General features: G+C 38.1%; 1 protein-coding gene across 2 annotated transcripts; it reads right to left on the bottom strand.

The window, feature by feature from the left end:
• Nucleotides 1–351: 351 nt before the first annotated feature.
• LOC114039027 (thyroxine-binding globulin-like) lies at nucleotides 352–22,985 on the bottom strand. Of its 2 annotated transcripts, XM_027856615.1 has the most exons (6): nucleotides 22,686–22,985; nucleotides 20,484–20,627; nucleotides 6,683–7,333; nucleotides 4,965–5,238; nucleotides 2,768–2,915; nucleotides 352–603 (listed from the first exon to the last, which is right to left on the bottom strand). In XM_027856615.1, the coding sequence occupies exons 3-6, from the start codon at nucleotides 7,314–7,316 to the stop codon at nucleotides 400–402; spliced, it is 1,260 nt and encodes a 419-aa protein (XP_027712416.1). In that variant the 5' UTR covers nucleotides 7,317–7,333; nucleotides 20,484–20,627; nucleotides 22,686–22,985; the 3' UTR covers nucleotides 352–399. The 2 variants fall into 2 exon arrangements, with proteins under 2 accessions (XP_027712416.1, XP_027712417.1); XM_027856616.1 differs by lacking the exons at nucleotides 20,484–20,627; nucleotides 22,686–22,985 and having other exon boundaries at nucleotides 6,683–7,363.
• Nucleotides 22,986–23,446: the final 461 nt, after the last annotated feature.

Genomic DNA, 23,446 nt, shown 5'->3' with positions numbered 1-23,446 from the left:
TTCCTCCCTGTTTATTAAGTAATTTAGAAAGTATTTTCATTTTACTGGTTCCATACATAACAGGGTTCTTTCCTATTGGTATTATGCTGACTTTTTGTCTCAAATAATATGTAAAGTCAAACTCTGAGAGTCTCAGGCTTTCAGCTGGAACAGGGATAGTCCCCACCATGTGATGCCCACTGCAGGTTTGGAGGCCATACACCGAGACCATCCCTGTTAGCAGCTATTTTTATCCTTCCCTTAAGAGTAATAATAAAGTTTGTTCATGCTATTTCTGTGTGAGGTGATACTTTTCATCTAGACTCCTCTGCACTATACACACCAGTCACTTTAGGGTGTAATACACGTTTATTTTCCATTTTAATAATGATAGGCAGTTCACCAGTAGCAGTTACACAACTACATTTTCATTGGCTCCATCACTTTTCCTAGAAAGAGAATGCTTCGAGTGACTTTATCCAAAATCATCATCAGGAAGGGCCGATTGAAAATAATCAAAGCACCGGGGTGAACTAAGCCTGACCGGAGTTCCGTCTTTATCTCTGTGGTAGCTGCAGCCTCAGTGCCCCTTTCTCCAACATCTAACGCAGCTTTGTGAACCACCTGTCAAGGAAAAGCAAATATTATGAAGTCAGTTATTACTACAGCCTTCGTCCAGCTTCACCTGCCTTCTCTCTGACGCCCTCCCTCCCCCTGACCCCACAAAGAGCAATATCCAATGGGCAGGTTCCTCAGTCTTACAAATAAACTAAACATCAGAATAAGGCAAGGATATATAGAGAGCGCTGGAATTTGAATCAGAGTATCTGGGTTTAAAAGATTATAGGTTTAGAGCTAGAAGGGGCCACAGAGGCCAGTGAATTTAGCTCCTTCATTTTACAGATGAATAAACTGAGGAAAGGTTAAGTGACTTGCCCAGGGTCTCACTAGCTAGTAACTAGTGAGTGTCTGAGGCTGGATTTGAACTCAGCTCTTCCTGCCTGCAAGTTGACTGTCCTATCCTCTACCTACATAATTCTGCTTCAGTTCACATCTCAGTTCTGCTCACCTGTGTGACCTGTGGTGAGCAACTTCCCTTCTCTGGGCCTTAGTTATCTCATCTCATCTGTAAAGTGGGGTGATGGGACTAGATGACCTCTAAGGTCCTTTCCAGGTCTGGATCCTAAGAAAAATCATGAATATAGAACAAAGGGCATAGCTAAGAGTGCATTTTTATAGAGCATAGAGTTTAGAACAAGATGGCAATGTAGATAACATCTATTCCAGCCCCTTTCATTATATGGATGAGAAAACAAATAAGAATATTAGAGTACATAGAGAAAGAGAAGAGATTTCCTCATTGTAGTATGCTATAGATCATCTGGACAGAAAGAGGAAATGTTTGAGGAAGGGGAGAAGCCTAGCACAGAGGCTTGATGCAGTAGTGATGGGAGATCTCAATCATCCAGACATTTTCCGGACCACTCTCAACAAAAGTAGAGTTGCTAATGACATCTTGCCTAGGTGCCCCTTTCCTTCTTGTAAAGGTAGAGGCACCCACGGGGAAAAATTCTATTTTGCACCTGATTCTCACTAACAGGGAGAAACTGGTCACTGGGATGGAAATGATGGAAAATCTGGGGAGGAACAACCACTCTATCCTAGAGTTTGTGATGAAGGAGAGACTAAATCTGACATGCACCTTAGATCAGAGGAAAATGAATTTCAAAAAGTTCAGATGATAGAGGGGTAGGATCCTATAGATAAAAAAAATACTTTGAAGGAAGGAAGATTAGGAGAGATGGGAGATACCCAAGAATGACACTCTGAAGACGCAAAGGAAGATATTATTTGGTGGTCATGCTGTATCAAGGATTCCTTTTTTGCATACTGTTTGGTCTTGATGGTCACTGAGCTCCTTTCCAACTCTCAAATTCTCTGATTCTGTGAAACCAAGACTCATCTAAATGATTTGTTTAGAATCACAGCAACAGGTAATAAGTAGAAGAATCAAGATTCAAACTCAAGTTTTTAGATTTTAAATGCAATTGTCTTTCTTGTACTCTAAGAAAAACATGGTCATTTGTAAAGATTATAGCAGTTTCACTGTCCTGGTCACCCTCTCCTGGATGCTCTCCAGCCTATCAATCTTCTTTCTAAAATGTGGTCTGTAAAGCTGATCAAAGTGATCTAGTTATGGTCTGTTGAAGTATGAGAACACTACGACTATATTCTCCCCCATTCTGGACACTAGCCCTCTCTTAGTGCAAACTGAGATCGAGTTAGCTTTCTTATCACTTCGTCATAATCCTAATACTTATGAAGTTTGCAGCCAATTTGCAGCCAGTTTAATGCTGGTAAATGTTTAACAACTAGCTCTAAAACAAAACAAAACAATACAAAACAAAAACCCTAAAATTTACACATTGAAGTTTAATCTACATTATTAACATTTTCAATTAACATCAACAATATTGATAACACTAATGATATTAACATTTTCTCCACAACTTTCTTAAGTCTAGAAATCAACAAAACCATAAAATAAGATATGATTTGTAGTGTTGGTCAATTTTCAAGATGTAAATGCTCCCACTGAAAATTTAACTTCAGCTTTTTTGGACTGGTTCTAGCTCTGGTTCCAGTATATCCCTGCTTACACCCCAATAAAACCTCCATGGTCTCTTTCACAGGAATTGTTGGCTATACTCATCTGATTTCTTAAACCCATGTGGAAGACTTTATGTTTTTCCTATTAAAAAGAATCTATTACAAATTGTTAACTCACATTTGAAATCTTCAGTCTGCAATGCTCTGAGATGCCAGAAAAATCTGCCTGGTTAGTGAAAGCATCTTGAATTCCCATTCCTGGGAGGATGGTTTCCAGGTTGTATGAGGCAGAAATGGAAAACTTTGGAACATACAAGTTTACTAGCCTATTAAAACAGGGAAAAAGAGATCAACCCTCCACTCTCACACGATATGCTATCCTCACCCAAACTCCTGATGTTAGGAGTCTCACTGGCAGAGGTGAGACATACTGTTGGGAATAACGGGTGTGGTGTGTAGCTCCTAAGTAAATCACCTTGCTTACAGAGATAGTGCAACCTGTTTGGGGAGGATTCTCATCTGATTTAAAGACTCCAAGATGTGAAACATGTGAAATGACAGGCGGGGGGGCATAGGAGAGGGAAAGTGTGCCTTAAATGATTAGTGGTCTCTCTACTCCCTACTACTCTGTAGCAAAGGTAGGTCTAGTAGGCAACATGCCAAATGAAGGATCAGACTTTTATGATAGATTAAATATGCAGAATGACACACAATTTTGGAGATGACCAATGTGTGAATTTGTTTTGTTTGACTGTGTATATTTGTTTTTAAAACAAACAAAATTGTTAATTTAAAAATAAATAAAATTAAAACTTATTATTTATATTATAATTATAATTTATTATATTATATTCATACATATAAAATAAATTAAAATTTAAAATTATAAATTTAATTTATAAAACTAAATAAAATAAAATAAATTTAAAATTTAAAAATAAGCCCCCATAAATTTAATATTAGAAAATTCTTGCTCTTGATGAAGTATATAGTCTTCTTTTCATCAAAAGTCCTATTGTCCCAGTGAGGTCTTTCAGGCTCTGATGTACATTATTACACAGGGTGTAAAAGTCTTTTCCTACTTCTTCCCAACCTTGTTCTTTCTTTAAATATTTTATATTGTTATAGCACTTCACAGAATGCTATCTAGTTTACAAAGCTTTTTCACATCCATTATTTTATTTGATCCTCATAACATCCCAAAGAGTCTGGAAAGGAAGAGACGGTTGTCTCCATTTGATAAAGGGACTCAATTCCTACCTATCCTTGAAGGTTTGGTTCAAGTGCTAGCTCCTCCATTAAAAGTCTTCCGTATTACCCTCAGTAGGAAATGCTTTCTGCTGATGGAGACCTCACAAAATCCTTTATTGATGCCTTATATATTATTTTGTTTTATAGTTCTTTCATATGTCATATATTCCTATTAGGCTATAAGCTTCTTGAGAAAAAATTATTAAAAAAAATTTGTTTATTAAACATTATGTGCTAAACACTGTAGTAAGTGCTGGGGATTCAAATACAAAAGTGATACAATTCTTGTCCTCAGTGAGCTTATGTTTTAATAGGAGACAACACATTTAAGGAATGGTCACCAGGAAGCGGTGTTTGAAGACACATTGCATTTTATTCACTCTTTGACTCTCTCCCAGTGCCTAGCATGTGGTAGATGCTTAATATGTATTTACTATTGTATCATAGTCTTTCAGTATGTAAGTCATGCATAACTGTAAACACGGAGTAAGAGTGTCTACTTGGGTCAAAACCCTATGCTTGATTGGGTATATACAGATGAAAGGAATTGCATATTGCTTGACTTTAAAGAAATGACAGAGAGATGAGAAACACACTTGGATAACTATAATAGTAGTTAAGATGAAAAAAAAAAAAACACAGAACGGGTCAAATAGAAGCAGTAGAGCTAGGTCTGATCTCAAGTCCTTGGATTCTAAATCTAGCCAGAGTAGAGAATGATACTTCCTTTAGGGTCATATGTAGTAAAATTTTATGCCTGGATAAAAGGACCATAGATTAGAGTTCAAAGGAATACTAGATGACATCAAGTCCAATTTTCTCTCATTTTATAAATGAGGAAACTGAGTCTCAGAGAGATGCTGTGACTTTCCCAGGGTCACAGAGCTATTAAGTGTCAAAGGCAAAATCAGAACCCAGGACTCTCTGAATCCACTATGTCACAATGACTCAGTATGAAAACTGGGACTCATTTATGTGGCTAACTCAGGCAGTGAGTTTCTAGATTAGGCTGACCAGGATAGAAAGCATGAATCCTCGGGTACTTAGGTATTACTTCCCAGATTGTCCCTTCCAGTACTGGCACTTATGTCCTAATGAGAACTGCTTCATCTTTAGGTTGTTACCCTTTCTGGAGCAAGTCGTTCCATCTCCTCAGGGTTGTTGACATTAGAGTGTCCTCCAGTGGCTTCATCTGGCCTTGGTCAGGAAGGACAAAAATGGCCAGTGCATTTTTACTGTAGTCCATCTGAAGCACAGTGCAGTTCAATATCTTATCCACAAAGTAAAAGTGTTCTTCCGTTTGATGCATGAAGGAAACTTTTATCACATCTGACTGGCTTAGGTAAAAGTTGCCATTTTGCTTGGTTTCCAGAGGATCAAAAGGTTTCTTCCATTTGGCTTAAGGGACAAAGAAAAGAGATCATTACATTTCCTGGGGAAGGAGATGTATAGTTCAATAGCCCAATTAGGGGAAATTAGAGTCAATGAGGGACCTTAGATAATCCTATCAAAACTACTCATTTCTTTAAAGGCTTTTAAAGATTTTCAAAGTACTTTATTTATAAGAACTCTATGAGGGAGGTGGGACATGTATTATTTTCCCAGTTTTATAGATGAGAAAACTGGAGCTCAGAAAAGTGAAGAGAGGCCCATAGCTAGTAGAAGACAGAAGCCACCTTTATCGAACCATAGGATGTTAAAATTGAAAAGGAATTTAATGGTCATCTCAGAGTTCTGGATGTATTGGTTCTGGAGGGGGAGTTGGAACACTCCTACTTCCCCACCACTGCTTTTCTTTGCCACCATTATTCAGCAGTCTCTCCTTCTTTGAAGTTTACTCCATTTATATTTATCACCCAGTCAGTTTGGGCAGCTAGGTGGCATAGTGGATAGAGTGCTGGTTCTGGAGTCAAGAAGGCTCATCTTCCTGAGTTCAAATCTGGCCTCAGACACTTACTAGCAAGTCACTTAACTCTGTTTGCCTCAGTTTCCTTATCTGTAAAATGAGCAGGAGAAGGAAATGGCAAATCACTCCAGTGTCTTTACCAAGAAAAACCCAAGTGAGGTCACAAAGAGTTGAACGTGACTGAAAAATGACTGAATAACAGCAAAAGGTCATTCTTCATCTTTTCTCATGGAGTTCAATACGTTTCTCTCCATCCCACCTTCCTATCATTCTATTATCTATACTTTCCATTCACAGAAGCCAAACTCCTGAAAAAAAATCTGTCTGCATCTGTTGCCACCACTTCCTGTCCTACCTTTTGCAATCTGATTTCTGACCTTATCACTCAAATTAAACCACTCTCTACAAAGTTACCAATAATCTCTTAACTGCCAAGAGGGAGAGTTTTTTTTCCTCAGTCTTGACTCTTCTTGATATCTTTGTGTTGTTGGACAGTGTTATTCTCTGGGTTTTCATGACATCTTGGTTCTTTTCCTCCCTGTCTGATTACTCCTTCTTAGTCTCTTTTGTAAGGTCTTCATCCATAACATGCCCTATAACTGAGGGTGTGCACTAGGATTTGTTCTGGGCTGTTTTCACTCTATACTCTCTCTTTTGGTGACCTCATCATCTGCTGTGGATTGACTTATCTCCTTTATGCAGATGACTCCCAAATTTATATATCTGATCAATCAGTGAGCATTTATTAAATGCCATGCACTGTTCTAGGCAATGGGGCTACAAATACTAAAAAGAAAACTATCCTTCTCTCAAGGAACTTGTACTAAGGGAAAATAAAATGTAAATAATTATGTAGAGAATATATACATAAATATTATATTATATTATCAGGAAACTAAACTTGAAATCCCCAATTATCTATGTAAAGGTTCTTACCTTTAAAGAAAATAAAGTTCACTAGGATCATATAAGTATTAGGTACAAGATCTTTGATCAAGTCTATAATTTTCCCCTTGGTCTTCTTCTTCACGTAATTATTGATCATCTGTTCAGCTGCTGAAACATTTGAGAAGTCAGTAGAAAAGACCTCTGAATCATATAGCTTCTGGACATCAGCTGTGAACTGGGTGAGAATTTTCACCTGCTTTTGGATGAAGAGGGCATTTCCTGCCTTCAATTCAAGTTCCTTGTTAGGGAGATTCAGGGTGTTGATAAGGTGGTGGAAACCCTGGTGGATTTCCTCTTCTTTCATCTCTGTAAGGTTGAAGCCCAGACACTCTAGGATCTGAGTCTTTGTATCTGATCGGGCCCCAAGGGACATCATAGCAAAGGCTGAGGACACACTCACTGGAGAGAAGAAAACATTCTTCCCAGTGTTCTCTAAGACCAGCTGCCTATATAAGTTGAATGCAAAGTCGGCATTATTGGTGGACATCTTATAGAAGGTTGAGTTCCTTGTGAGAGAATGGTTGACTTCATTACCTTTACCTTCATGCTCAGTACCAGGAAAACAAAGAACAGTAGCATGAAGTCCAACAGCTATGAAAACTATGTAGAAGGAAGATGGCATTTTGCTAGAAAATATATCTGCAGAGGATGAAAGAATAGGAGAGAGATTATCTGGTTGTCAGAAACAAATCAGTGATTCCACATTCAACGCAATGCGATCCAATAAATCCTTATTAAGTGACTATTATGTCCAAAGTCCTGTGCCCTGTGCTGGAGAAACAAGGAGGAGAAAAAAAAATATAGTTCCTACTCTGTAAGGAGTTGACAATGTAATGGAAGGATAAGACTTTGTTATCTGGCATTGTGGTTTCCTCTTAATAGATTCATAGTCTGTAGTGAAGCATAAGGATTCAGATGACAAACAGAAGAATTGGTGCTGTTCTTACATGCCTCTGGGGGAGGACAGTCTATTACACAGTCTGATTTGTTACATGGTCTTCCCTTTTCCCCCTAAAAAGCAAGCAAGCAAACTGCCCAGTGATTAGTTATTGAAATTCCACTATTGCTAATCCATTCACTTGGACTAAGTATTGACCTCCCTAAATACAAATATGTAAGTCCCTGTCACCGGTATGAGTGACAGGGTCACTGATTCAGAGTATTTAATAGCACAATAAGGACACTTATTGTGTTAGATGCACCCCCCTTTATTTTCTTGAGGAGGAAACTGAAGCCCACAGAGGGAAAGTGCCTTGCTAAAGGTCACGCAACCAGTTTATGGCAGAGCCAGTTCTAGAATATGAGTCTGGAGATTCCCTATATGACTATAGTTTTCTTCCAGGAAGTATGGAGCAAGGAGGAAATGCTGGGCCTCTGAAGGGAAAGAGAGCAGAAGAATTTAAAAGGGAAAGGAAGTCTATAGATGAAAGAAAGCAGGATGGAGGCTTTGAAGGTAAATTCTCCTAATTCAGCTCCTCATGGATTTAGCAAGCTGTATCTAGTGCCAGACCAAACAAGCCTTGCTATGATATATATTATTTGTCAGCTATTATTGTAGGGCTGGCCTCTCACCCTAATTCAGTGGTTTCCAAACAGGATATAGGGACACTTTACCCCTACTTTTTTTTTTTTCAGAAAAAATATTGTGTTCCTTTACAACTTAAGACCATTTACACAAATAGTTTTCCTAACTTGTGTTTTGTTAAAATAAAAGAAAATAATTTATTATAATTTTTAACAGAAACTATACAAACATACAGTAAGGTAAGCCTTAACTCATTTATCAATAATCTAGGTTTGTGGAGTTTTCCTTCCATACACACAAGTCAAAATTAAAACAACCTTGAGATATCATTTTATACCTACCAGATTGGCTAAAATGATAGAAGGGAAAAGTGACAAATGTTGGAGGGGATGCGGAAAAATTGGGACACTAACTCACTATTGGTGGAATTGTGAACTGATCCAACCATTTTGGAGAGCAATCTGACATTATGCCCAAAGAGTTATTAAACTACCTATACCCTTTGACCCAGCAATATCACTACTTGTTCTATTTCCAAAGATGATTAGAGAAAAAGGAAAAGAACTTAAATGTTCTAGAATGTTTATAGCAGCTCTCTTTGCAGTGGCAAAGGACTGGAAATTGCAAGGATGCCCATCAATTGTGGAATGACTGAACAAGTTGCGGTATGTGATTGTGATGGAATACTACTGTGCTATAAGAAATGATGAGCCTGAGGATCTTAGAAAAACATGGAAAGACTTGCATGAAGTAATGAAGAGTGAAATGAGCAGAACCAAGAGAACATTGTATAGAGTAACAGCAATATTGTTTTAAGAATGACTTTGAGCGAACAAGTTATTTTGACTATTATAAATACCCAGATTAAGTATAAAAGATATGTAAAGAAAGACTCTATCTGCATCCAGAGAAAGAACTGATAAATAGATGTACAGAATAATTATATATATGTATATGTATACATATATATATACACATGTATATGTATATATGTCTGTATATACACACACACCTATTTGCATCTAATGGTAGCCATTTCTAGAGTGGGAGGCTACGGGGTGGGGAGAGAGAAGAAAAAAAGGAAAATAAAAGAAATTTTACATTAATTTTGTTGTATATTTGAAGGGAATAGCAAGTTGGGCATAGCAGATTTGCAGTTTCATGTGCAATCATCTTTTTTATTTTACTATGTTATAGAAATGCTTGTTTTATTCCATAAATTAAAATAAAATAAATTTAAAAAAATTTTATATTTACAGAAGAATTTTTACTGGATTTATTTGTTGAATTGAAATAAAACATTTAAAATGGTTTTTCCTAAAAAAAAAATACCTCTGTGCCTTCCTAGATGGTCTTCATTTAGTTGTTGTGACCTCAAATATTCCTTACCTAGTGGCCAGCCCTCTAGTGATTAGTGTCTCCACAGACACACATTCTGTCAGGCCTGTCCTAGAAATGTTTCCAACGTCATTGTACCTGCTGGAGCTCATGCTTCTTTTGGCAGAGAGCCCAGATTTAACCCTCGGAATAAAATGGGATATCTGAGGAAAATATTAGAGTAGGAACACTGAAATATAGATTATTAGAATATTGGAACCATTAGAGGTCTTAGAGTCACAGAGATATATAGAATGTCAGAGCTGGAAGGGATCTTGGAATATAGAAGGCACTAGTGGTAAAGGACCTCAAGTGGTGATCCATTGTACTACCCGCATTTATAGGTGAGGAAACTGAGGCCTAGAGACTTGCCCAAAGTTACAGAACTAGGTAGTAGATGAGTGAGGACTAGAATCTAGTTTGATTTATTTTCAATTCATTGCTTTCTTCATGTCATAGGGACCCATAGGAATGTATTTTCCATCTAACTATGTTTTCCATGATGCCTAATTAGAATTACTAGGACTGAATACCATGACTGAAACATTTGCCTGGGCACAAAGGACTTTACCATCAGGAGAATCAGAAGAAAGGACAAACACTTGATGTGGCACCATCTAGGAATATACAGGCTTCGCCTATTCCTGAGACTATATGAGGAAAGGGGTTCCTAGTTCCTCTGGGTGGAGAGCCTGACAAGAGCCATCTGATGTCATAAGGTATAGTATATTGAGAAATGATGCCTGTAGTGCAGGCCATATTCACCAGACTCCAGAGATTGAAGGAGGAAACCCAGGAACTCAACTCCTCATGGATTTCACCAAGCTGTTATCCAGTGCCAGACCAAATAAGCCTTGCTACAATCTGTCATCCTTGTCAACTACTAAGCTAAGAGGGGCTATCAAAGAATAGCTCTCTCCTCACCCTCTCTGGCTCCCCAGAAGGACTGGCCTCTCATTCTAATTCAGTATATTAAACATGATATAGTGACACTTCACTCCTACTTTTTTTTCCATGAAAATTTGTCATGCTCCTTTACAATTTAAGACCACCTACACAAATAGTTTTCTTAGCTTGTATTTTATTAAAATAAAATGAAACAATTTATTATAATTTTTAACAGAAACTATTTAAACATAATAAATTAAGAAACGTATTTAAGTATTGGCAAAATCCTTAACAATCTTCACATTTGTAATTTATGAAACTAACAACCATAACAGTATTATTAATGTGATGGATAAACTTGAGTTTGCACAGATTTTGAGAAAATATGGTGGTGAGTGATGATATTACTATTTGATTCTTTTTCAACCACTAATTAAAACTGATATGTTGTCTCTATAACTATGATAGCAGAAAACTTGGATCATTCACATATAAAATGCTTCAAATTTTAGCAAGATTTAAATTGCTTTGTTTAATAATAAGTAGAGAATTCTATTTATCGTAGTTAGTCAATAAACATTAAGTACCTACTATGGGCCAGGTAAGTGCTGGGGATACAAAGGAAGACAAAAGACAGTTCATGCCCTCAAGGAGCTCACAATCTAACAGGGGAGAAAACAAGCAAACAAATATGTACAAACTATATTATAAGGTAAATAGGAAATAGTTTAAAAAGAGAAGGCATTAGAATTAATAGGGCATCTGAGTGGTACAGTGGATATAGAGTGCCAGGCTTGGAGTCTGGAAGACTCATCTTCCTGAGTTCAAATCTGGCCTCAGACACTTATTAGCTGTGTGACCCTGGGCAAGTCACTTAACCCTGTTTGGCTTGGTTTCCTCATCTGTGAAATGAACTGGAGAAGGAAATGGCAAACTATTCCAGTATCTTTGCCAAGAAAACCTCAAATAGGGTCACAAAGGGTCAGACATAACTGAAAATAACCGAACAACAACATTAGAATTAAGAGGGGTTGAGAAATATTTCCTGAAAAAGATGAGATTTTAGTTGGGACTTGACAGAAGTCAGGGAAGTCAGTAAGGGGAGATGAGGAGAGACAGCATTCCATGCATGGGAGGCAGCCAGAGAAAATGCCTGGAGCCAAGAGAGAGAGCATCTTGTTTGTGGAACAGCCAAGAGGATCAGAGAGTACATGGCAAACTCTTTTGAGGGGTAACTAGTTTCTTTTAGGAGGTTTTTTAAAAGTTGTATTTTTTTTGTGAAACCAACTTATTGCCAAAATGAATAATGTAGAGAAATATAACATATCATGACAATTTTAACTTCCACTAAAACTGTTTAGCTTCACATTGAATACTTCGTGCTCAAATGCAGCAAATAGATTATATTAATGGAACACATCTACATTATGAACCTATGTGGACTGATTGTGGTAGATCATTCCCATGTCAAAATTTGGCACATGCTGACTCAAATATGATTTTATTTTTGTATACTGAGCCCTTTTCAGGGCTGCTCATTCGCCTTTGGTGTTCACCTTTCACCCAACTCTCATCTAAGAAGATGCAGCATGCATAGAGGCCACACCCCAGTAAAACTATTTCAGCAGCTGCGGCAGCAAGGTGGCACAGTGGATAGAGCACTGGCCCTGGAGTCAGGGGGACCTGAGTTCAAATCCAGCCTCAGACATTTGACACTTACTATCTGTGTTACCCTGGACAAGTCACTTAACCCCATTGCCTAGCAAAACAAAAACAAAACAAAACAAAAAACAAACCCTAAAAAATAAAACCAACAAAAACTGTTTCAGCAGATGAGCTAAACCAGGTTGAGGGTAACCAATGGGCCTCAAAACCACTGGTGAGTTAGGAAGATGTCTACCCCAAGCATGTGAAGACTTCCCCTGTGGAGTAGGCAGGTATGAATAATTTGTTCCAAAGGCCGTGAGAGTGCTTAGAGCTAGGTTAGACATTGAAGACACCAGAGTCATCCACTGCATCCCAAGTCATTGCCAGTCATCTTGACTTCTGTCTTGCCACTGGACTCTGATGACTCTGGAAGACAGAGTGAGGCCAACACAACAGCACCTCACTTAAATCCAATTTGTGTGGAAGTCAAAAGACATCACCCATACTGTTTTACCATTTTTACCTACCTCAGAGTCCTCTGGTGATGGGCAAGTGATGAAGTAGCAGGTGACAATACATTGGAAGCTGTAGTTACAACCCTGCACACAAGCAGCCCAGGGCATAGGGTGTCTTCTCACTAGAATGAAGCACCAGGGGGATTCGGCAGCCTCCTGGATGTCTGAGCAGCCTTTTTAAAGGACCATACTGCTTACCTTCTGGTGTGAGGAAAGAGCTAGAAAAGCACCCTAAAAATGTCTGCTTCATCTAACCTAACCATAGTTTGCTTACCACGGCAGGCAGGGATCCTACCCTGTGGTTGAAACACAAAAAAAATGTACAAAAACTTTGGCAAAGATGATTCCACTCCTCATTGGTACATGGAATGTACTCATGCTTATGGACAACAAAAAATCCAGTAGATCTGAAAGATGAATATCTCTTGTTGCTAGAGAACTCAGTAGGTATCTCATCCATATAGCAGCCCTGAATGAAACAACACTGGCAAATGGAAGCCAGCTTTCTGAAGTTAGAGCTGGATATGCATTTTTCTGGACTGGTTTCACCATCAAATCTAATTTAGTCAACAAGCTTGTATGCTTCCCAAAATGAGTCAATGACAGGCTCATGACAATGAAATTACCATTTGCAGGAAAGTGCCATGCCACCATCACCAGTGTGTATGCTCCCCCCATGATGAACCCTAATGATGTCAAAGAAAAGTTTTACGAAGACCTGAAAACCCTCATCATTAATGTGCCAAGAGAACAAGCTTATAATTCTGTGTGACTTTGATGCTCTCAGAGTAGGCACAGATTATCAGACATATTGGGGAGTCCTTGGGAGAAATGGAGTCAGAAACAGCAACAGCAATGGTCACTTACTACTGAAGAGTTATATGTTTCATGACCTCATCACAAACACGGCCTTCTGTTTATCTAAATGCAATAAAACTGCCTGGATGCATTCTCACAGCAAACACTGGCATTAATAGACTATTATTGTAAGGAAAAGAGACAGACGGGATGAGAGAGTGACGAAGGTGATGCTGGACCAATCATAGACTTATCCTGTCCAAGCTAAGCAGTCTCATTCAACAAAATGGGGTGGCTCCAAAGGAAGACAACTACCAGAAGACTTAATGTCAACAGATTACAGCACTTCTTCCAGCATGAACAGTTTGTTTCACTTCAAAGAATTCAATCAGAGAAAAATATAAAGTATGCCATACAGTAGTGAGGGCTCAGTTGACTATAGAAAGCATAAATTTTCATATATTTATAACAAAACTCAGAAGGAAGAAATAGGAAGAGAAATCCCAATTAAGTAACAACAAAATGTATCACATATCTGGGAATTTACGTACCAAGATACTTGAAAGATTAACTTAAGTACAACTACTCAACAATTTTTGCAGAAATAAAAGATCAAAATAATTGGAGAGCTATTCTGTGTTCATGGATGCACTGCACTAAAAGAGTAAAAAAAGATGATATAACCGAAATCTTTCTACAGATTTAGTGCTGTACCAATTAAATAACTGAAAGGAAACATTAAGGAAGTAGACAAAATAATAACAAAATTCATTTGAAGAAATAAAAAGTCAAGGGATACAAAAAAATAAAAATGGGAGTGGGGTGGTGTTACAAGATTTGAACTATTTTACAAAGTAATAATTGTCCAAAAAAAAAAAGATCTGGAATTGGATGAAAAAAGGTCAAAGGAAGAGTAAGAGAAAAAGAGAAAAAATATAAACAACAATGTAATATTTGGTAAGCCAATTAGTACAAATGACTAGGAAATATATTGTTGATAGAAATTGAGAAAACTGGAAAGTGTTCTAACAAAAATGGATTCATTTTTAGCACCTTATGTCTTATGCCTCAAAAAACCTTAAATAAATAAATAATCCAAATGTAAAAAAAGAGAATAGAATGTTATTTCTTTCATATTATAAGTTGTGTAAAAATTCAGAACTAGAAGAGTTTGCTAAAAACAAACAAACCCAAAACAAAAACCCAGCAACGCAGTTTTGATCATATCAAACTCAAAAAACTTTTGTACAAATAAAATCAATGCAGGTAGAATCAGAAGAGAGAGAAGAGAGAAGGGACTGAGCATTTACACAATACTTACTGTGCTAAGTGCTTTAAAAATATTTGATTTGATACTTATGACAACTCTGCAAAGAGGGTGCTATTATTATTATTCCCTTTTTACAAGTGAGGAAAGTGAGCTAATAGAAGTTAAGTGACTTGGCCAGAGTCATACAGTTATTAAATGTCTAGGGCTAGATTTGAAGTCAGATCTTCTCGACTTCAGGTCCAGTACCCTATGCACTATGCTATCTTGCTTTCTCATGAGAGGCAGAAGAACAAAAGATGAGGACTAGGGAAAAAAATCTTTATGTGAAATAATTCTGATAAAAGGCTGGCACCTCAAGTTTGTAGGGAAATAATTCAACCATGAGATTAAGGATATTCTCCAATAATGATAATAATTGCTAACATTTGTAGCAAACAAATGATCAAAGCATATGAACAAATCATTTTCAAAAGAAGAAATGAACTATCAGTAACCACTTGAAAATAGTTCAAAATCACTTATAATCTGAGAAATGCATTAAAACAATCCAGAAGCATCACCTCACATTCATCATGTTGGCAAAGACAATAAGAGCTGGCAAAACCAACTGTTGAGAGGCTGTGGGAAGAAAGAGATGCTAATTCACTTCTGGTGGCACTGTGAATTGGTTCACCTGTTTGAAAACAATTTGGAATCATGAAAGAAAAATTGCTAACTTGTTTGAGCCAGAGAATCCACTGCTGGGACTACGTCCTAAGGAGGCTAATTGCAACAAAATCAGATGTGCAAAAATAGTGATAGATAGATTATTTATGATAACAAAGATCTGGAATAAAAATATGAGCCTATCAGTGTGGGGTGAAACAAATTATGGCATATGTAGTGCATAGCGAATGATAAATATGAAGAATTCAGAGAAATGTGAATAAACTTGGATAAACTAATACAGAGTGGAGAAAGAAGAGTCAAAGAAACAAATGATATAGGGACTACAACAATATAAGCACAATAAAAACTGAGAGGCAACAAAGCTCAGTCAGTATGACAGAGTTATTATCATACTTTAGTATCAAAGTTAAAGGACACGTCTCCTTTCTGTAAGCAATAAATTCTTTTTTGTGGGACATATTTCATTAAGGATGTTTGTTATGGTTTTTGTTGAGAAGTTTGTCTTGTGTCAAAACAAAATATATCAATAAAGTATCATTTTAAAAGGACTCTATTAACAATCAAATATGACACTGACTTATTATGTGACTTTATGCAAATAACTTCCTCTCTCTGTTACCCCACATGCAAAATGAGATGGGTAGACCAAAGTAGAGATTATTAACCTAGGATCCTTGAACTTTTTTTGGGAGGGGGTAATGTTTTTATAACTATATCTCAATATAATTGGTTTCTTCTGTAATCCTGTTTTTTTATCTGTAATCCTGTTTTTTATTCTGTACATATAAAAGTATTATTCTGGGAAGGGTTTCAGAGGTTTATCCAGTTTGTTAAAGGGATCTATTACACACACAAAAAAATAAGAACTTCTGGACTAGAGTATCTCTAAATTATCTTCTAGCTGTAATATCCAGTGAGTCTATATTTTACTACTACTACCACCATCACCACCACCACCACCACTACTACTGCTACTACTACTACTACTACTACTATTACTACTATGAGTGTGACAGGTGGTATTCTGTTTTCAGTTCTGCCACTAACTAGATTGTATCCTTGGGCCTCAGTTTCTTTATCTATAAAATGAGGGGATTGGACTAGGAGATCTTTAAGTTTCTTTCCAGTTCTACTATGTCACATTAGTTTCAGGTCAACAGGTTATATCTTGTTCTCAATGTTCTTTAAATTATAGGCTATGAAAATGAATGCTGATCTCACTAAGAGAGCTCTCAAGAACTCACCAAGCCCTTTCTCTTCTAATTACAGGTAGATCTTGAATCCTTCTTAATTCTTGACTACAGGTCAAGAGACTTGAGTTTCAATCTCAGTTCTGACACAGGTTGTGTGATCATTGGAAAATGATTTTCTCTGAGACTCAGTTTCCTCATCTGTAATAAGGGATAGTAATACAGTACTTATACAGTCTATCTTACATGACTGTTGTGAGAAAAAGCTGTAGAAACCTTAAGACATAATGTAAATGTGAACTATTATTATTAGCATTACATTATTGATAAAATTCTTCTAAATATAAATTCTGTGATTCTATGATTTTTGAAAAAAAGCATCTTGGGGCAGCTAAGTGGCGCAGGGGATAGAGCTCTGGTCTTGGAATCAGGAGGACCTGAGTTCAAATCCAGCCTCAGACACTTGACACTTACTAGCTATTTGACCCTGGACAAGTCACTCAACCCCAATTGCCTCACCAAAAAGCAAAAAAAAAAAAAGTATCTAACTCCCTTGGCTTTCCTCAGCACTCCATCAAATATAGTCACCCAACTGTTATTGCATGCTGTTAATGTGTTTTGTATTTGCATCCTCTTAATCTGTTGGCTGTACCTCTCAGTGGTCAGGTCTATCTTTAGACTACTTTAGTTAGACTGGGTTCCCAGAAGTCAAGCACCAGATCTTGCTTACTCCACATAACACCATGCATAATAACTACATCTGTACAGGGATAGATGAAGGGATTTCCTGTCAATCAGATGTCTTTTTTCTATCTCCTGCTTTTTTTTAGTCTCCTTTTATCTCCTTTTTTTTTTAATCTCCTGCTTACTGGGAACTCTACACTCTACAAAACAGACAAGTACTGTCTAAGTCCAAATCCCACCTCTCTCATTAGGCTTTCTGGGATAAGACCAATGCACAGTGATCTTTCCCCTTTGAGGCAATAGGACTTACTATCCCCAAAATTCTATTCAGTTTAGCACTTGTACATATATTGTACTGAAAGGCTTAGCAATTGTTATCTGTCTGGTCTCCATCCAAAGACTGTAAACTACAGTACTTGAAGGATTTTATCTCATAGTTACTATTTCGCCTTTCCACATATAGCCAGGGGCTATCTACTGATTGAATGATCATTCAATATTGAATGAATGAATCCTCCTCATAAATGCATCATCACTTCTTACTCCTTAGAAATGTCCAGAGAAGGAAGTTGTACAATCTGTTTTGAGAATATTCTCCACAGTCTCATTGGCCTTTGCATTACAAAATGCCTTCCTAGGTGGTGTAGTATAATAGAGTGCCAGTCCTGGAGTGAGGAAGATTAATCTTCCTGGGTTCAAATCTAGCCTCAGACACTTACTAGCTGTCTTACCCTGGGCAAGTCACTTAACTGTATTTGCCTCAGTTTCCTCATGTATAAAATGAGCTGGAGAAGGAAATGGCAAACCACTCTAGTGTCTCTGCCAAGAAAACTCCAAATGGGGTCATGAAGAATCGGACTTGACTGAAAAACAACTGAACAACAACAACGATGCTTAACTTGACTATCTCTTGCTACAACTTTGGATCACTTCTTATCCGGAGTAAGAAGGTGACTGTTTCATTGACAAACATCTATGTCCAGGCTCCAGTCTTATCCCTACCGTTGACTCTGGGCAAATGACTTCCCTTTCTGGGTTTCAGTTGACATCTAAAATCCTTTTCAGTTGTCACATTCTATAGTCTAAAACCTGAGTTCAAAGGAACCTTATAGCTTTATCACTCCGAGAGCAGGGACTCATATTTTTCTATCTTCAGCACATTGCTTTGCACATATTAGATACTTAATAAGTATTTGTCTATATCTATATCATAAAATTTTATGTTTTAAGGCCCTTCCAGTGCTAACATTCTATGTTTTAAGGTTCTTTATGGCTCTGACATTCTTTCTTAGAATCTCTGGTTCTATGTGAAGTGGGAAAGGAGGTTCCCAGAAACACATTTGCATTTTTTTTCAAAGTTGACCTTTTTGCACAGTTACAGGACACATTTGAGCACTGGGCACTCACTAATGATCATCCATCAGTCAGGTAGCTGTGTTTTCTTTGGCAACATCCATTGCCAACAATGATGTGAAAGAAAGGCTACTTAATAAGTATTAAGTAGCTTGCCTTGGGAGGCAAGGGTCCCTCTCATAGCACTCTTCTCCTTCTTTCCCTTCTTTCTGAAATTTGGGCTTCTTCCTTAACAAAGGTAGCTCCCCAGTGTCACCAAGGCAAGTTTCAGAAACTGCCCCATCCTAGAGTAAAACATATCTCTAAGACTGGCAGAGGCCAATTGGTCACTGAACAAACTCAGTTTCCTTCCAGGGACAAGACTTTGGTGGGCTGGCAGGGCTGAAATGCAATGAAATCCCAGATAGAAAGAACTGGAGCCATTATTCCATGGAATCCTGACTAAGGACTACTACATTTCTAAAGAGAAATGGGTACTTACGGCACCTCCCCAAGTAGCTTTCTCAAATCCCCAGGAGAATGCATTCTTTCCTCACTTATGCCAGGAGATATATTGTGAAACAGAAGTTCTGGTTATATATTAACATGTGCAGCACAGGCCCCTATTTTAAGAGATGGTTCGAAGATACCAAAGTAAAGAGCATTGAAGTGATAAGTGATGAAACTTTGGATAGTTCCCTTGGCTGCAGCTTCTTCTATTCATGATTATTGTTAATAATAATAATAATAATTGGCATTCATATAGCATTTTTAGATTTGCAAAGCTCTTTATAATCATTGTTTCATCTGATGCTCACAACAACCCTGGGAGGCAGCCATCTGCCCCCTCCTGAGCCTTCTCCTCTCCAGGTGCTATTGTTATCCCCATTTTACAGATAAGAAAATTGAAAATGAGAGGTTAAGTGACTTGCCTACAGCCATACAGCTAATATTGGTCCAAGGCAGGATTTGAATTCAAGTCTTCCTGGCCCCAATCCACTACTCTGTCTACTACACATAGCATATTGGGGCTAGAAGGAACCTTAAAATCATTGAATGATAGAGATAAAATGGAATTTAGGAGTTATTTGGATTAAGCCGATTATTTGACAGATGAAGAAACTAAGGCCCAAGCTCACGTAGCTAGTTAATGGCAGAGTCTGTACTGGAACTCAGCTCTCTTAATTCCCAAGGCAGGGCTCTTTCCATTCCTCAACACTTGTATTTTCATCACTTAAAATGAAACTCACGTCCCAAATGAAAGGGAGAGCCAACAATTCATATTGAACCTAGGACAGCCAAAAAGGCCCCTTCCCTTAGTTTTATTATAGAATCACATTATTTTTGGACTGGAAGGAATCTTGACAGCCATCTAGTCCAACCTGTACCCCTAAAAACAATCCTTTCTAAGATATTACCAAATGGTCCTCCAGGCTTTTCTCAAAGACCTTCAAAAAATATGGGTGTGAGAGAAGATAATCTATTTCTAGTTCTGCCACTATCTAGTTGTGTATCCTTGGGGACATCACTTTCTTCCTCTGGGTCTCAGTTTTCTCATCTGAAAAATGAGAGTTGAACTAGAAAAATCTCCAAGTTCCTACTATGTGTCACTCCTTTCTCCCTCTTTTCCTCCCTCCCTCTCTCCCTCCCTCCTTCCTTCCTTCTTTCCTTTCTTCCTTCCTTCCTCTCACTCCTTTCCTTCCTTCATCCCTTCTTTCCTTCCTTCCTTCTTTCCTTCCTTCCTCCCTCTCTCACTCCTTTCCTTCCTTCATACCTTCTTTCCTTCCTTCTTTCCTCCCTTCCTCCCTCCCTTATCTCAAGCCTAAATTTGTCTTTTTTTGTAGCTTTCACCCTCTGCCCCCTGGTCTGCCCTCTGGATCCAAACAGAACACACCAAATCTCTATTCCACATGACATTCCTTCAAAGTCTTGAAGCCAGCCATCTGTCACCTCTTGATCCTTCTCCTCTTCAGGCTAAATCAGGAAGAACTTGTTTGCAAATGCTTTAACTTTAGTCACATAATGGTATGTTCATGTCCTTGAAGAACAAAGAGAGAGAAGATATGATCACTGAATTAGATAAGAATCAACATTCCCTTCTACTCTTCCTCCTTCCCACCTTTCCTTCCTTCCTTTCTTCTTTCCTTCCTTCCTTCCTCCCTCCCTTTCTTTTTTCCTTCCTTCCTTCCTATCTCTCTCTCTCTCTATCCCAGGCTAGAAATGTTGTGGCCAAATGTGGTGGCCACTCACAAGCCCAATCCCACTACTAATTGACACAGGAGCTTTGATCTACTCTATTTTGACCTGGGCCTGTTTGTCCCTCCTTAGGTAGCCTGTTGGCCACTTACTCCTGAAGGCTTACCATATTGGTACTGTACTTAGTGTGGAAATCTGATCACCCTAGCCTATTGCATGCAGCTCAGAATTTTCCAGTTCAAGCCTTAGCTTGCCTAGCAGCAGAGATTATAGGTACAAGCCACCACACCTGACCTGAAGGGTAATATTTCAATAGGCAATGATGGAGGTGGGGGAAGTTAGAGGATCAGATGAATAAGAATAAGGAATAACAGAACAAGCAAAAGCAAAGAGGTTGGAAAGTATGTTTGTGGAACTCTGAGTAGCACATAGAATATGCAAACAAGAGCTAGGTGACATCAGTTAGAAAAGTTTGAGTGGAGTCCAGTTGTGGAGAACCTTGAATTCCTGCCTACCTAATGAATTTTGGTTTCATCCTATAGGCACAGTTGGTGAGCCACTAAAGGTTGGAACTAAAATCTGCCACAAATGAAGTTGGAAGTCTGTGGATAAGTGGGATTTGTATTAGTGGAGGGAGGTGAAGGGGAATGCCTTTACGGATAGAAAATTATATGGGTAAAAGAGAAGAGGTGCAGGAGTAGAGGTCTCATATTGTTTAAGTCATATAGGAATAAGAATGGAGAAGTAAGAAGTGGAGTAGGTAAGGAGAAGTAAGGCAACTTCCATTGCCCAGCTTAGGAGTCTGGACTTTTCCCTGTAGACAGGGAGGGCTCATGGAACATTTTTCACCAGGATAAGGATTTTATGAAAGAAGTGTTTTAGGGGCAAGATCTTAGGATATGGAATGGGAAGGGTCCGTGGAGATTATCTGATACAATCTCCTCATTTAATAAGAAACTAAAGTCCAGATAGGGGAGTTGACTTGCTCATGGTTATATAAGTAGTAACAGAACAGGGATTAAAATTTAAATCTTTTGATTTCAAATCCAGGGCTCTTTGCACTGTACCCCATATCTATTTCTCTATGGATTCTACTGTGGCTTGCCCCCATCTATCTTCTATCCCACTGCTTCCTTAGGAGGAAAATATTCCTACATACAGAATCTGTGCCTAGAAGACTATTTTCCTAGTCATGGTATATTGACAACATGGCTACTTTGAGTGCACAAGGAAAAGGAACAGAGAAGGGTGAAAGGAATTTTTTTTGTGCCCAATAAAACAGAATTTTCAATCATTCAACAAGCATTGATTAAGTACTTACAAGGCACAATTCACTGTGCTAAGGAAAACAAACAAAGGCAAAATACACTTTATGCAGAAAAATAGTCTTTGTATTTCTCATAGATAAGAGCTGTTATCAACTAAAGCAAGCAGATGTAATTAGAGAGGGTGATGAGGGAGACCCTGATCAATTTGAGGAGTTGTCCAATCAATTTGATGAGAAGGGCCCTCTGCCCAAATTACACAGGCTGTCTTTCTGATTGGATCCCAGTGACCAGGGCTGCTTGCAAAAATGTTTGGTGACTGAGAAGAACAGGGTGAAGTTTGAAGAGCCAATTTTTCATCAATGTGTATGAAAGTGAGCTGAGTCACCAGCACTGGTCTTTTCCTCATACACGTTTTTTTCTTCCTGGGACTTTCAGATCAGAGTAAAGCAAGAAGACGGTGTGCTACAGTGGAAAAAAACACTGATTCTGTAGTTAAAAGACCTGAGTTAAAATCTATCCTCTGATGCTTGCTACTTCTGTAACTCTTCACTAGTCACTTAAACTCCCTATGCTTTGCTTTACTCATCTGTGCAAAAAGAAAATCACACTTGATGGCCTCTTGGGTCTCTTACCATTCAAGATCTGTGATCCTAGGAGGGAGTAGACATTAGGATATTTGTCCTTTCTTTCTCTCCTCTTCTCTCTGCAATGAAGAGTAATAGATGTTTTCAGAAGAAATATATTGCAAGCTTGAGAGGAAAGTGAAAGGATTTCCTGGATAATGAGTTCCCGGTGTTCTTCTGCCTTTCTGTTTCCTCTTTTTGAAAATAGTATAGAGACCAGAGATATCCAGAGTAGACTGTTTTTAAGTTTTGTACTTTACTTCACGAGTTTGAGAGTTCTTAAGAGATCCAGAGTTGTTGCATTCGATTGTTTGGTCACCAGCCACCAAGAGAGATATTTTCTCAACATTATGTTATTTGAAGAAGGAAGAGGATCATTAACCAAGAAGCTTCCTGGAGCTGAAGTACTGAAACGAGGCCAGGGGAGTGTGGGGTCAAGAGATTTGGACCTTGGCAATGCTTTGAGTTGCTCAGACAGGGCAAGTCTGATGTATTGTTTATTCATTAGTCCCACAAAATGTGTTTACATTCTAGGAGTCTAAGAGTTTTAATGGCCAACGTGAGACATTTTTCTTTCTTCATTTGTCTGTGAGTTCCTGTGAGTCCTTTGCCTTCTGTGTATTTAATATGGTGAATGATTTAAGGGCTGTTTTATACTTGATGCCCATATTATACATTGAGCATATGAATGGAAATTAGGGATCCTTTACTCACTTTGGGGGGAAATTGAGACATTAGGCACATTTAACTTTAATCAGGGCATCTCCCAA

Source organism: Vombatus ursinus, unplaced genomic scaffold, assembly GCF_900497805.2.
Source record: "Vombatus ursinus unplaced genomic scaffold, bare-nosed wombat genome assembly UNPS02011572.1, whole genome shotgun sequence".
Taxonomy (NCBI): Eukaryota; Metazoa; Chordata; class Mammalia; order Diprotodontia; family Vombatidae; genus Vombatus; species Vombatus ursinus.
Note: the sequence above shows the minus strand (reverse complement) of the source record. Positions and strands in the feature narration are given on the sequence as shown.